Source organism: Podarcis melisellensis, assembly GCF_964234715.1.
Source record: "Podarcis melisellensis genome assembly, chromosome: 17".
Lineage (NCBI taxonomy): Eukaryota > Metazoa > Chordata > Lepidosauria > Squamata > Lacertidae > Podarcis > Podarcis melisellensis.
In genome coordinates this window covers 5,723,882-5,739,924 of record NC_138534.1, presented here as the reverse complement: position 1 = coordinate 5,739,924, position 16,043 = coordinate 5,723,882, and the positions used below count along the sequence as shown (strand labels likewise).

The 16,043-nt window shown below is 47.9% G+C and overlaps 1 protein-coding gene across 1 annotated transcript; it reads left to right on the top strand.

The window, feature by feature from the left end:
• Positions 1-1,499: 1,499 nt before the first annotated feature.
• Positions 1,500-11,915, top strand: PRAF2 (PRA1 domain family member 2). Its single transcript, XM_081894899.1, has 3 exons — positions 1,500-1,712; positions 6,219-6,436; positions 10,400-11,915. The coding sequence occupies exons 1-3, from the start codon at positions 1,534-1,536 to the stop codon at positions 10,537-10,539; spliced, it is 537 nt and encodes a 178-aa protein (XP_081751025.1). The 5' UTR covers positions 1,500-1,533; the 3' UTR covers positions 10,540-11,915.
• The last annotated feature ends 4,128 nt before the right edge of the window (positions 11,916-16,043 follow it).

Genomic DNA, 16,043 nt, shown 5'->3' with positions numbered 1-16,043 from the left:
AAATAAAAGGAAATTTCCACATATGGATCGCAACATTACAGAACAGGAATCTTGTATTTTGAGAAAGAACCCAAAATATAAAAATTCCTAGAAGGCAATAAAAGAGTGGCAGTAGAGCTGGATGTCGAGTTTGATTGACGTTTGCTGGAATCCCATTATATGCATGGCAAAGCTGGAGTCTATGCACTTCATCAGAGGAAGCTGGGCTGACCTCAGCGGCACATGCTGTGCAAAGCGCCCTGATCACAGTGGGCTGCTTCTTATTCCCCCCACCAACCCAAAACTACAGGCACTTTTATGCTTCTCTTAAAATAAAGCTTTAAAATAGTAATCAAGAATCTAAACTTGTGAGTGTTTTAAAATATGGTTGGGTTTTTCTTGATGTTATTTTAGGGTTGCTATAGTTCATAGCTTTGTTGAGCATTTTTTTTTAAATCCAATTTTAAAGGTTTTTAATTTTTTTAGGAAAATCTCCCCAAAAGCCACTGCTGACCTGGGTTGCCGTAGGTCCGGACTGTCACGGACACATAAGCGTTTGGCGTTGTTTTCGACTACCATATTCCGGCTATGTCCGGACGTATGGCAACCCTATTTATTGTTTTATCTTTTTGTAAACCAGCTTTGATGATGGTTTTTTGTTTTTGGTGTTTTCCTTTTTAAAACCAAGCTGTGTATTACAAATCTTACGAAACTAACAAACTGCCGAGAAGCCAAGTGATGTGAGCAGGGCTTGATTTAGGTTTGATGAGGCCCTAAGCTACTGAAGGTAATGGGACCCTTTATATGTCCAGCTGTCCTTTGTCAACAAGAAATTGTGGCTGGTTTTTGTACTGAATGTATGCTATATGGTAATTTATGGACCTAATAGGTATCTAGACAGACATGGGTGGCACTGTGGGTTAAACCACTGAGCCTAGGGCTTGCCGATCAGAAGGTCGGCGGTTCGAATCCCCACGATGGGTGAGCTCCCGTTGCTCGGTCCCTGCTCCTGCCAACCTAGCAGTTCAAAAGCACGTCAAAGTGCAAGTAGATAAATAGGTACCACTCCGGCGGGAAGGTAAACGGCGTTTCCGTGCGCTGCTCTGGTTTGCCAGAAGTGGCTTAGTCATGCTGGCCACATGACCTGGAAGCTGTACGCCGGCTCCCTCAGCCAATAAAGTGAGATGAGCGCTGCAACCCCAGAGTCGGCCACGGCTGGACCTAATGGTCAAGGGTCCCTTTACCTTTAATAGGTATCTAAAGCCATTTGCCACTGTTGCTGTATGTAGCTTTTATTTTATTTGTCTTTTATCTTATATTTTGGAAATGTACATCCAGGTGTGTTTTTCCCCTTTATTTCTTTTTTTGGGGGGGGGGCCAAGAGAGTGGGGCCCTAAGCTATAGCTTGATCACCTCATACGTAAACATGTCACTGGATACCTGCCCCGTTCCCACCGCCGGGACTACAATTCCCATCTCTCCCCGCGGCGAGGCCTGTGCTCGCCGCGGTGCATCCTGGGGCTGGTAGTCCCGTCCCGCCGCCCGCCAGCGAAGATGTCCGAGGTGCGGCTGCCGCCGGTGCGGGCGCTGGAGGATTTCTTGCTGGGCTCCAGCCGGCTGTCTCCGCCGGACGTGCGAGACCTGCAGCGCTGGCACAACCGCGTCGTCAACAACCTGCTCTACTACCAGAGCAACTACCTGCTGGTGCTGGGCGCGGGGCTGCTGCTCGGAGGGTCAGTCCGGGGCCGCGCAAGCTGCGCTCTCTCGGGGGCGCACGCCCGAAGGATGCGCGCAGCATCCTCGGGGGCCAGACGGGTGGGGGGGGTCAAAGGAGGAGCGGGGTGGAAGCGGGTTAAATCCGGGGTGAAGCCCCAAATGCCTTGAGTTGGGGGCCGGATTGAGGTTGGATGAGGCCCTCAGCTACTGAAGGCAATGGGGCCCTTGATGTCCCCAGCTGTCCTTTGTCAGCAACAAATTGTGGCTGCTTTTTGTGTTGATTTATATGGTAATTTTAAAGCGAGATGAGCGCCGCAAACCCAGAGTCGGTCATGACTGGACCTAATGGTCCCCTTTACCCTTTATATGGTAATTTATGGACCTAATAGGTATCTAAAGCCGTTTGCACATAACAAAATATGTATTTTATGAGGGCCGGATTGAGGTTGGATGAGGCCCTAAGCTACTGAAGGTAATGGGGTCCTTTGTATGTCCAGCTGTCCTTTGTCAACAACAAATTGTGGCTGTTTTTTTGTGTTAAATGCATGCTATATGGTAATTTATGGACATAACAAAATATGTAATTGTTGAGCTGAAATGCAATTAAGAAGAAGTATATTAATACTAAAATACAATTAAGAAGAAGTATATTTTGGGGGGGGCAAGAGAGTGGGGCCCTAAACTATAGCTTGTTTAGCTTATACGTAAGTCGGGCACTGGATTTAATGCATGTTCTGGCTTTGTCCATGGGCGTAGCTGGGATTTTTGTTGGGGGGGGGGGAGCAGGCCTTTTGTTGGGGCAGAACCTCAGTTTGCTATGCATTTTTATTTATTTAGGGGGGCAGCTGCCCCTCCCTGCCCCCCCCATACTCCCATGGGTTTGGCTCTCCTTTGTGTATCCACGCCCCGGTGGCTTACACGGGTTGCAGATGCTGTAAATTGGTGATGGAGGAGTCCCCGCGGCTGGATGCTGTTGGACTCCAACTCACATCAGGCTTGGCCAACATGGCCAGAGGGAAGGGATGAAGGGAGGGCAGGGCTGCAGGCTGCTTCTCCATTAAAGAAATCCCTATGGGTAGAAGGGTGAAAGAGATGTGCACGGTGGAATCGCCTCTTTCCTAACCTCCCCTCCTCACTTCCTTTCATTTTATTGCTCTTGCGGTGCCTGTAGCGGTAAGGTGACAGATTGCAAGCTGAAGCTTTTGGCCACCACTCCTCTCCAACCTGGGGAAAGGGTTGCGCGTATGGGGGACTGTGGTTAAATGCATAGGGGCGGCCAAAAAGGCCCAGTAAAAAAGGGAGGCAACCCTAGTACAAGCAGTAGGGCTTCTCTTAAACTGAGCCCAGAGCTCGATCATAGAATTGTAGAATTGGGAGGGTCACATTTAGTCCAACCCCAGGAAGCTGTTGTCTGTGCAAGAGCCTAAGATCCTGTGTTTCTTAGCAGTCAAATTGTTGGGGGGGGGGCTGTTCAGGATTCCAAACATGCTCCCCCACACCCAATCCTTTATTCCCTCTCCTATACACAGTTACATGAGAGTAGGTCTCGTGGAATTTACTGGAACTTTCTTCCCAGTAGGGATGCGGGTGGCGCTTTGGGTTAAACCACAGAGCCTAGGACTTGCTGATCAGGAGGTCAGCGGTTCGAATCCCCGCGATGGGGTGAGCTCCCGTTGCTCGGTCCCTGCTCCTGCCAACCTAGCAGTTCGAAAAGCACGTCAAAGTGCAAGTAGATAAATAGGTACCGCTCCGGCGGGAAGGTAAACGGCGTTTCCGTGCGCTGCTCTGGTTCGTCAGAAGCGGCTTAGTCATGCTGGCCACATGACCCGGAAGCTGTACACTGGCTCCCTCAGCCAATAAAGCGAGATGAGTGCTGCAACCCCAGAGTTGTCCTTGACTGGACCTAATGGTCAGGGGTCCGTCCCTTTACCTTTACCTTTTTACTTCCCAGTAGACATATATAGTGTTTTACGAAAAACTGCACCCTTTCCCTTATGGGGTACTCCAGAGCCCATACTGAATCTGTAAGTGGGTTCCCTATCGGTAGGAGAAAATAACAGAGGCCATCCAGAGTATATTGAGAAGCAAAGTGGCCTGATCTTTATTCAAGGAACTGTTTCAACAGGGTCCCCACTCACCATACGCAGGTGGGAGGAGAACCCGGAACAATGGTGCGCAAGCCCTTATATAGACTTTTGAAATTGCCCACCCTGTAGCCCAAGACACCACCACCCCAAAAAACCCCCACCGTACATACATCACAGAAGGAGGCAGTCTCCAGCAGAAATTCTGCTTGCCAGGATACCTGATGATGGTCACTGATTGTATTACCTGGGTAGTCTGGCCATTTTTTTCTGATGGTTAAGACTTTAGTTCCTGGATCCAGGTCACAGGCTCACCCTGTTCACAAACAAATACGCCCTTAAGACAGGAATTGTAAGCAAAAAGACAATAGGAAGGCTTTCCCCATTCGTCTCCCTTACTGCAGAGGAATATCTGAGGTCATTGGGAGAGTCAAAATGGCTTCAGGATTGCTCTCCCATACTCTTTCAGACACATGGTTCATATATTTAGAAATGTGTGCATTTATGATTATTTATTCTATATTTGAGATCTTAAAATTCTTATAACAATGGTATTGGGCTGGAAACATGGCTTCTGAGAACAGGAGAATTTTCTTCCAGGGTTGAGGTTCATCTAGCTCAGCATTTTTCCTTCCAAGTAAATGTAAAAGTTGTGGGCGATACCAAATGGTTCAGGATGGTGAAATGCAGAATGGATTATTACAAGGACTGAAAGGATGTCCTTACAGGAGAGGTGAATGGCAGGCACTCCAACAGAACAGAGATTAGATTAGGGTTGCCATATTTCAAAAAGTGAAAATCCGAACACAAACGTTGTTGAGCTTTCCCCCCTTTTTTCTTTTTAGCCAAAGTTGTTGGAACTATTTTTAAATGAAATTTGCTAAAATCTACACTACCGACATGGACTGCCATTCAGCTGGATTTTCCCAGACCTTTCAGCGATTTCCACCCGAAAATCTGTTTTCGAGGACTGAACTATGTCCAGGAAATTCTGGACATATGGCAACCCTAGATTAGATGCGACTGTAAAGCTGCATATACCAGCAATGAAACTGCAATGTTCCATTTAGCCCTGAGAGGGGCAAGCAAGAAATAGCAGAATCAGTGTTGCAATATCATTTCTGCCAAGGTTCTCTGATATCTGCATTATTTTTAGCAGGACTCGTGGTGATCTCTTGTAAACAAAGCTTATTGATCTGTCTTCTGTGCATTTGTTCATCATCCTGTGCCAAAAGGGTTTTAAGGCAAATTAAAAAATATAGCGTACATAACAAAATACAAAATCCCATAAAAATAAGCAGCAATAAACAATCATTATAAGTGATCATACACTAAATCCCAGCAATTAAAACTCTCCAACCACCCAGTTATATCAGCACAATCACCATAAAATGACAAACCAACAGTCAGTGATCAGGAAAGAGTCTGGGAGAAAAGAAAAATATTGACATGGTGCCGGAAAGATGTTAAAGTCAGTGGCAGACAAGCTTCTTTATGGGGAATATTCCACAGGGTGATAGGGGGTGGGGACGAGAGCAAGAAAGGCCCTTACTCATTTCACCACCCTTCAGAGTCCCGCTCCATGACCAGTTCTCTGGCCAAATAGTAAAGGCCGCTACTTAAAATGGGTCTTAAAAGTAAGAACAAAAAAAATTCCTTCCAGTAGCACCTTAAAGACCAACTAAGTTAGTTCTTGGTATGAGCTTTCGTGTGCATGCACACTTCTTCAGATACTTCTTCAGATTCTCCTTATCTGAAGAAGTGTGCATGCACACGAAAGCTCATACCAAGAACTAACTTAGTTGGTCTTTAAGGTGCTACTGGAAGGAATTTTTTTTTTTTTGACTATGGCAGACCAACACGGCTACCTATCTGTAACTTAAAAGTAAGGACCAGCCCACAAGACCACTCATGCTAACAGGATATACAGTCATACCTCGGGTTACAGTGTTATTTTGGGTTACGGACCACCGAAACCCAGAAGTACCAGAACGGGTTACTTCTGGGTTTTGGCGGTCGCACATGCACAGAAGCGTCAAATCACGCTTTGAGCATGTGCAGAAGCGCCAAATCGCAACCTGTGCGTGCGCAGAAGCACCACTGTGGGCTGCGGACGCTACAGGTTGCGAACTTGCATCCTGCACGGATCACATTCGCAACCTGAGCATCCACTGTATTGTCTTTAAATGGAATACGGTAATAGGAGCCAACTCCTAGAAGCCCGTGGGAGTTTCAGCCCCCACAATAAAATATTTGAGGAGGCTGCCCTGCCCCAAGTTGATGGGCATCACCATTCAAATGGAGTTTGTGCACTGTGTCATGTGATTGGTGGTGCGGGGTGGGGCTGACCTGGCCCCCCACAATATTTTATTCAAGTGGGCACCCCTGAATGGAATTGACATTGCATTCCTAGTTCCCACCCTGCCCATTTCCTTGCAGGTACTTTCGCCCCTTGTTGACTCTGCTGAGCGCTGCTCTGGTGACGCTGATCTTTGTGGGCTTCATCTGGGCGGCTGAAAACAAGGCTCCCGTGCGACGCTTCCGACGGAATTACCCCGGCACCTGCCTCCTTACCATCCTCGGCTCGGCGTACTTTCTGGTGTCTCTTCTTGATGGCTCCGCCACCTTCTTGTTTTTCATCGCTCTGCCCATAACGTGTAAGTCCCGAAAGGGAAGTGGGGTAGACGTGCCATGGAAGCATTCAGGTTAATGTGATTGTTGCGTCTCGTTGCTGAGATCTTGCAAATCGAGTGCTCTGTTAATGTTTGCATGGAACTTTAGCTTCAGTATAGAATAATTCAGTAGTGCAATAAGCAGAACAGTTTGCATTCTCCGACCATTCCTGAGTAGAATCTATGCTGACATGGAAACCACAGTATTTATTTTTTTTAATAATTTATTATTGTTAAAATAATTCAACATTAATATATACATGTTACGAATATACAAACATACATTTCATACAATCCTTAAAAGTATTCATACATACCCACACATACCTCAATCTGTGGGACTGAATGTGGATATGTAGGAAACCACAGTATCTTAGCTTTCTCTTAAAATAAAAAAAACTCTAGTTCTCATAGAGGTTCAGATGAATCTGAAAACACACAGCCTCTGCAAAAAGCCCCGGTGCTCAGGGGTCTACCTCCTAAATGTGCTGGACCCCACATTCTGCACAAACCTCTATGTAGTTAGGTAAATTGAAGACAAACCTTCCTGGCTAAGTTGTCTGTTCCTTTGAACATCAAAACAAATTGCATCGCTGCATGGCTATTAAATTTGTTCATTGAACAGCTGTCATGGTTGATTGAAGGTTGGTGTTAATCTGTATTCCAGTTTGACTTTTGTTAGTTCTACAAAGACCAAGGCTAGGTTGATGCTCAGACGCTTCTTTCTGTAATATGTAAGTAAGACAAAATGTCCTATATTTACACACCGATCAGTTCTCCCCAGTGGTGTTTCTATGATATAGTTAGGGCTCAGTGCATGTTGCAGTGTTGCTGGAGCCCAGAAAAACTACATCATGTGGTATTAAGTCCAGAGTCTCTCAGCTTTCACTTTTTAAAAAAGTAAGGTTGTAGTGCTGGTAGTTGAGAAGTTAAGCTCGAAAGTGTTTGGCTGAAATCTTTTGATGAGTAGGAGCCAGTCGTGGGGCTTCTGTGATCTTCATGGCTCCTTCCTTTATGCAGAATAAAGTATGCACAATAATTTAAAATGCAGAAAGAGCCATCCAATTTAAGAGAAATCATGCAAATTTGCTCTTTTCACCTAGTTTATTTTGCTTTCAGCATTTTATTTTACAGTATTTTTTATTAGGCAAGGGTACCGACAGCCCAGGCTGTGTTTGCCTGTCTTTCTCCTTCTCACACTCATTGATTTGAATGATGGAAAATCTCCCTACAGCTCCTAGGAAAGCTTGTGGTAGAGAGGAAAGGGCTACTCTAGCCTTGCACTTTTTGCCCTGGATGAATGAACTTTCTTTCTACTTTGGCGATCCCTCGTAGCCAAGTAAGAATGTCTTCCATAAACACGGTTTTAACAATGAGTCCGTAAGTGACTGTGGAGGCCAATTCTGGATCCACATGTCCTTCCACAGTGGGGACATTGGCTTCCGGGCAGGAGTTGATCACGGTGTGGATTTGCCAAGCATGCCTTCCTCTTAGCACATTTCTCCCTTGCGTCCTGAGTTTGAGTGTCTTCAAAGCCCATGACACCTTTGGTAAAGGCTGTTCCCTAACTGGAGCGCTCGCAGGCAAATGTTTCCAAATTGTTGGTGGGACGCGGGTGGCGCTGTGGGTTAAACCACAGAGCCTAGGACTTGCTGATCAGAAGGTCGCCGGTTCGAATGGGGTGAGCTCCCTTTGCTCAGTCCCTGCTCCTGCCAACCTAGCAGTTTGAAAGCAAGAAGTGCAAGTAGATGAATAGGTACTGCTCCAGCGGGAAGGTAAATGGCGTTTCTGTGTGCTGCTCTGGTTCGTCAGAAGCGGCTTAGTCATGCTGGCCACATGACCCGTAAGCTGTACGCCGGCTCCCTTGGCTAATAAAGCGAGATGAGCGCCACAACCCCAGAGTCAGCCACGACTGGACCTAATGGTCAGGGGTCCCTTTACCTTTACCTTTATGCTACATTTTTTAAAGATTTGCCTTGAGACAGTCTTTAAACCTCTTTTGTTGACCACCAGCATTACAGGCCCATCCATGAGAATTTCTTAACGTCACTGCCCTGCAGACCCCATCCTATGTCTCGGAAGCTCAGGTCAAAGCACTGGGGGCACATCCCAGAGGCGTAGTGGGGCTGTGGCTCTAGTAGCACAAGTTTGAGGGGGTGCAGCTAAGCGCCCCCACGACAGGCTCCCGCATTGAGGTTGGAGCCACAGGGGAGGCAAGCCGCACCGGAGCTGGCCTTCAGGGCTGTGGTGACAGCGATGCCTCCTTCATCTCATGGCCAGGGAAGGGACACCCGTCTGTGCCCCACCCCTGGGCCATTCAAGGGGGAGGGCGCTGCTGCCACCGCCCACCAAAAAGGGAGGGAGCAGTGGCACTTGTGGTAGTGCTGTTCCACTCCTCTGCTGGTCTCTGAAGTGTACCAGGGAGCTGCAGAGGCCCCTTGCTCAGCATTGGCCCAATGCCACCAGGCCACAGTGGGTGCAGTGGAGAGGAAGAGCAGAGTGGCAGCAACCCCACGCTTCTCCTCCACTGGGCTCCGGCACATAAGGTGGCCTTGGAGGTGATGGCCCAGTGCTCCCGGGCTCCCGAGGCCAGCAGGGGCTGTATAACCCTTGCCCCTTCCCCGGTGCTGGCAACTTGTCCCTGGCACATTCTATTTTATTCTTGCTGCAAGTGACCTTGGACTCGGCTATACAGCTGCAAACAAAACGTTTAAAGTGTGTTGTAAAGCACAATATACAAATGTGACACCAGGTGGTGATGGTGAGCTATGGCAAATTCAATATATTTTTCAAATTATTTTTTTTTTAAAAAAAACATTTTTCACAGCTTTTTTTATATGTGCGTAGATTCCACTTTTATCAGTAGGCCAGTAGTGATTTGGTCAACCTAAGCAGGGATTTGAATCTCCTGCTCCCAATTCAAGTTGAATTCCCTATTCACTGTATCACTAAGCAGATGACCGACTCTCTTGGGAGTCTTGTCTGCAGGAAGATTTCTTTTAATAGGTTGTTTTTGGCATGGTTGCTTTGCGGCTGCTCCAGCAAAGCTGGATAGACAGTCGAGATGATGACCTGGGGGAATTGACCTGATTCCTCCTGTGGAACTGCCTGCAACTCCCTTGGCTCTCATGGTACTAGTCTCCCCTGCTTCCCTTCTTGAAGGAAGAGATCTGTAGCAGGAGAACTTAAGTTATTTCTTTTTCCATGCTTTGCCTCTAACACTTCAATTCCCTTGTAATAAACGAAAATCTGCCCTTATTCCCTTATGGGGGACACAAGAGCCCTTATAGAGTCCTTTGTAGGTTCTCCATCGGTCAGAGGAAAAAAACAGAGGCCAACCAGAGAATATTGAGAAGCAAAGAAGCTAGTAAGCCTGATCTTTACTGATCTGTTGCAACAGGGTTCCCCCTTCACACACAGGAGAAGGAGGAGGACCCAGAACCAAGGTGTGCCCACCCTTATATAAACATTTTAAATTGCCCACCTTGGAGTCAAAGACCACCACCCCAGATACATCATACCTACATCACAGAAAGGGCAGGCTAAAGCAGAAATCTGAGTGGGTTGTTTACCTTCTGTCTGGCAAGTTACCTGTTAATGCTTACTGGATTGATACCCTGGGGAGCCTGGCCAGTCTTTTGTAATAATAAGTACTTAGTTCCTGAGCCAAGTCACAGGCTCACCCTATTCATACGCAGACATACCCCTAAGGCAGCATTTGTGAAAGAAAAGACAACAGAGAGGCTCTTCCATTTGACCTTGCAGAAAAAACACCTGGTCAGCCTGGGAGTCAAAATGGCTCCATGGCTGCTCTCCTGTGGAGCTTCAGACCTGTGGCCTATATATCTATGTACATGTTTGCCTGGTACATTTATGAACCTTTATTATATACGTAAGACCTTAATTTATTTCACCCTTCTACCTCCCCCAACCCTTTCTCCACTGCAGTGACCCTCATCCATGCCTCCCTGCGTCTCCGGAACCTCAAAAACAAGATTGAGAACAAGATAGAGAGCATCGGACTCAAGCGCACTCCCATGGGTCTGCTCCTGGAAGCCCTAGGACAGGAACAGGAAGCCGGATCCTAGACGATTCTCTTTTAATTCTCCCTTTTCCCTTTGGAAATATGCTACCTTCCTTCCATTGACTGTTCACTTTCCCCCTCTCTGATCCCTAGCCTGTGTGCTATCTGTTCACTTAACCCAACCTAGTGGCCCAGCTATGAGCTCATGCAAAAGGCGGCCTGTGTCCTGTGGACCAGAGCAGATGGTCATTGGGACTCCCTGTCCCCAATGAATGAGGCTTGATAGGAGAGTAGAAGGGGAACTGCAAATAGAGTGGAAACCAAGGTAGTATTTCTTACTGGCCGTTAAGTATTAAGTACTGGGACTCTTTACCTGTTTAAGTTTAAAAGGGTTCCAGAAAGGGAGAAGAAGCTGAAAATAAGATTTATGAAAGACAAGACTGTATTATCTTTTTTATAAAAAAAACCAACTGGTGTAAAATGTTAGAGTGTAGTATGCCTAGACACATTTAAAAAAACAAACGACCCAAGGATCAGGACTTGATCCTAGAGCAAAGAACAGTAGCCAGCCAACCAATTAAAAGGGAGCCTCGTTCTAATTATTCCATGCGCGGGCAAACTTTAGTATTTACTAGTATAGCATTACTTAGCATTTATATAGCAGCTCCAAACACTCCCAAGTGCTCCACTTGCAGCATGTACTCCTTTCAACAGCCATGTTGTGCAACTCAGTACGCATTTGATCCCCACATTGCAGCTAGAGGGAGGTGGGGCCTGCAGAAAGCTGCTCTTCTGTAGAACACCTGGCCTCTTGTTTTCAGAAAAGGGAGATTAGGCAAGAGTTCGGATTGGATGGAGGAAAGGGGAAAAGTAATTTTGAAGAAGCTCTAGCTAAGTCAGAAATGGGGAGCCTTTTCTTGAACTACAGCTCACATGTCTCTGGCCATTGGGCTACTAATTCATTAACCCTGTGGGCTTCCCTTATCTTATGCATTGTGTGGAAAGGACACTCCAAAGTTCAGAAGCAACCTATACATTCCGGCTCTGCAGAGGGAACCCCCAGGCAAAGGGCGAGAGGTTTTTAAGAGGAGCAGAAGAGGCTTGTCTAGCCGTTTCCAGAGGCCAATCAGGCAGAGTTTGACTCCTTGTCTTTTGCGGAGTCCTTATAGTATTCAAAACTTCAGAGAATGGACCAAACCCTGGTATAGTGTGTCTTTAAGAGATGTAGCTGAAGGGTAGGATGTTTTAATAAAATGAAGGAGCTTGGAGATTCTACAAGCATTGCCAAAATTAATAACTGTCCAAGGGGTTCAAATATTGTATCTCTCCATTTCTTCTATATGCAGTTTGCATTTATTGGGTAATGGGAGGAAATCAGTTTCAAAACCCTCTGTATGGCACTTTTTTTGTTAAAAAAAATGTTATTGATTGACAAAATGACTTAATCACTAAGTTTCTCTCTGTGTGTGTGTGTGTGTGTGTGTGTGTGTGTGTGTGTGAAGGGGAGGTGGCCGCCTCTGTACCCCTCAATTTTGTGTGTATGAGGAAGGAAAAAACAAGCACAACCATTGCAACCTCCATGAATCGTGCCTCCTTTTACTCTCGCTTGCCTTTCAGGAGCCCCATGCCCAGCAGTGGATTCCTTCAATCTCTCTCGCCCGATTCATGACCCTTCTGCCAATGTGCCCCTCGATTAAACTGTGTGCTAATTTGATCGTTCTGTGACAGCAAACATTCCTGCTTCCTGGACGGGACAATCTTCCCTCTCCTCCCCCTGCCCGTTCTCCTAGGGGTTCTCTAACTGTCCCCTGAACCAATTTGGGAGGACAAAGCCTGTTATGCTAGCAGAACTCTTTGTTCTGGTTCCTGACAGTGTATCTGTTTCGCTGAATCCAGCCCTGTATGTATAAGACCAGGAATCCATAGCTGAAGGAGTCCTTTCTTGGCTCTCTCCATAGGTTGTGCTTTGGTTTCAGCCATCTGTGTGCTCGGCAGCAGTGCCAACTTATTAATACAACTACCGTATTTTTCGCCCTATAGGATGCACCCGCCCATAGGACGCACCTAGTTTTTTTTTGGGGGGGGAATAAAGAGGGAAAAAATTATCCCCCCCCCCAGCTGCGGCTTCAGCGCGCCACGCGCTCCAGGCAGTAGGCTGCTATCCGCAGCCTAGGGAGTCCTGCGGGAACTCCCCCGGGCTCCCCAGGCTTGCTGATAGCTTCCTGAAGCCTGGAGAGCGAGAGGGGTCGGTGCGCACCGATCCCTCTCGCTCTCCACGCTTCAGCGAAAGCCTGTATTCACCCCATAAGACGCACACAGATTTCCCCTTCATATTTGGAGGGGGGGGAAATGCATCCTATAGGGCGAAAAATATGGTAAGTATTTCTACAACACTTGCCAGTGCTCAAAGGTCTTCTCTTACGTCACAGCTGAGGAACCTGTAGGATTCCAGAAGTTGGCCACTCTCAGGTCAGGATCAGCTCTTGGCCTGATCCCTCAGGGTTCTTCTTGTGTTCACAACTGGTCCATGATGTTTTGCTGCCCATGGCAGATCAGCAAATGCCTCCCCTCCCTGAGTCCAGCCGCATAGCTCCCAGTGCCAGCCAAGTTATTTTGGCACCCGGAGTCAGAAAATCCCACAAAATAATTCCATAACAAGTTGCTTTCACGACACCCAAAACCTGCTCACCTCACCCTGCCTAATGGTGAAGTCAGTCTTGTCCCCTCCTTCCTGGGAGTGTGGTTGGGTACCCACTCTTCTCTTCCTATTCCTTGGGGCCAGCTTGCTAAAGGGGAGGTCAGTTGGACTGAGTAGAATAATAATAATAATATTTATATGCTGCCCCAGCCACTTTGGGCAGCTTCCCACAAAATACTAAAAACCTCAGACATTAAAAACTTCTCTATATGGGGCTGACGTCAGATGTCTCAGGAAAGTCAGATAGTTGTTTATTTCCTTGACATCTAATGGAAGGGTATTGCATAGGGTGGGTGCCACTACCAAGAAGGCCCTGTGCCTGGTTCCCTGTGACTTCATTTCTCACAGTGAGGGAACCGCCAGAAGGCCCTTGGTGCTGAATCTCCCTTTCTTGGCTGAATGATGGAGGTGTATACAAGGTATACAGGGCCAAAGCTGTTTAGAGCTTTAAAAGTCATTTTGAACTTAACAGCAGAGGCTTTCTTCATTAACCCTTTTATCCCACAGTATTTTCAGGACCTGCTTTCCAACACTAAACCCCACCCCACTCCTCAAATTTGTTTTACAGAGGATTAAGAAAACACATGGCACTAACCAACAAGTTGTCACAGGTTGACTATGACAATGTGGGCTTAAAAACAAAAATAGACAAATCAGAAACTGCGTCCCATCTGATGAAATTCAGTCAGCAGCTCTCCCAGGTCTGAAGGGAGTTCGCGTCAACCCTGCAGTTTCAGCGGGTCGCGCCAATTATTTCATTAGGGACCTCCTATCCAAAGCATGCAGTCTCTCATTTGTGGCCATACATCCTTGACTTAATGGGATACAGCATGTGATAACCACAACTAAGAGCTATTTTCCTATATTATAATTGCAAACTTCCCCACAGTATTTTCTGAGGAACTGCCATTTGTGAAAACGTTAATTTTCCTCCAATTGGAGCACACTCCAGGAACACCGCAGTAGAAGTTGGGTCAGGATGCATCTCTCAGTTGTCTCAGCCTTGATGGCTAAATGCCTGTATGGGTGTGAACCCAATTTAACATCACGATGCTTGAGGAGATATGAAAGGTCTGTCACAGATGCCTTTAATGCAGGCCAACCATCAACTGAGGAAGCAAAATGAACTGTTCTAAACCTTAAGGTGGTTGCTACCTTAAGCATACTTATCAACATATCTGGGACTTCCAACAAAATACAGTGGTACCTCGAGTTACAAACACTTCGGGTTACAAACTCTGCTGACCTGGAAATAGTTGCTTCGGTTTGCGTGCCTCAGGTTAAAAATGGACCTCCGGAATGAATTAAGTTTGTAATCCGAGGTACCACTTTAGGGCTAGTTATGGGCATTGCAAAGGGCTCATAACTGCTGCTTTTAAACATCTACATGAAGCCGCTGGGAAAGATCATCAGGGGGCTTGGCCTGGGTGTCTATCAATATGCAGATGATACCCAGCTCTACCTCTCCTTTAAATCAGAACCAGTGAAGGTCCTGTGTGAGTGCCTGGAGGCAGTTGGAGCATGGATGGCAGCTAATGGATTGAGGTTGAATCCTGACAAGACAGAAGTACTGTTTTGGGGGGGGCGGGCAGGTGTGGAGGACTCTCCTGGTCCTGAATGAGGCAACTGTGCCCCTGAAGGACCAGGGGCGCAGCCTGGGAGTCATTTTAGACTCACAGCTGTCCATGGAGGCGCAGGTTACTGTATTTTTCGCACCATAGGACGCACTTTTTACCTCCTAAAAAGCAAGGGAAAATGTGTGTGCGTCCTATGGAGCGAATGCAGGGGGGGAGGCAGGCGGGAAAAGCCCCCAAGAGCCGCACACAAGCTCCGTGCGCTCTTGCAGGCTTTTCCACAGGAGGGAGAAGGGACTGACTGGCCGCATCAGTCCCTTCCCCCACCTCCCAGAAATGCCAGGAGAAGCCGCGCAGCCCCTTTAAAGAGCTCACGGCTTCTGCGGGCTTTTGCGAGAGGTGAGGGAATCCCCCCACCTGCCAGGAGAAGCCGTGCAGCCCTTTTAAAGTGCGCGCGGCTTCTGCGGGCTTTTGCGAGAGGTGAGGGAATCCCCCCACCTGCCAGGAGAAGCCGTGCAGCCCTTTTAAAGTGCGCGCGGCTTCTCCCGGTTTTGCGGGAGGTGGGGGAATTCCCCCACCTCCCAGAAAAGCCAGGAAAGCCCTGCGCAGCATCTCCCGGCAAGGAGAGGCTGCGCGGGGCTAAAGGGGAAGGCAAAACAGCGAGCGGGATCCATCCCGCTCGCTGCCTTGCCTTCTTCCATAGCTGCGCGCAACCCCTCCGCAAGGAGAGGCTGCGCGGGGCTAAAGGGGAAGGCAAAACAGCGAGCGGGATCCATCCCGCTCGCTGCCTTGCCTTCTTCCATAGCTGCGCGCAACCCCTCCGCAAGGAGAGGCTGCGCGGGGCTAAAGGGGAAGGCAAAACAGCGAGCGGGATCCATCCCGCTCGCTGCCTTGCCTTCTTCCATAGCTGCGCGCAACCCCTCCGCAAGGAGAGGCTGCACGGGGCTATGGCTTCTTTAGCCCTGCGCAGCGTCTCCTGGCAAGGAGAGGCTGCATGGGGCTAAAGGGGAAGCCAAAACTTGGCTTGCTCCATAGCTGCGCGCAACCCCTCCGGCAGGGAGAGGTTGTGCGCACCCTGTACGCTGCTTTTTGGGGCTGGGGGGGGGAAAATATTTTTTTATTGATTTCCCCCCCTAAAAACTGGGTGCGCCCTATGGTCCGGTGCACCCTATGGTGCGAAAAATACGGTAATTCTGTGTCCGGGCAGCTGTCTACCAGCTCCATCCGGTATGCAGGCTGAGACCCTACCTGCCCGCAGACAGCCTCACCAGAATGGTGCATGCTCTAGTTATCTCG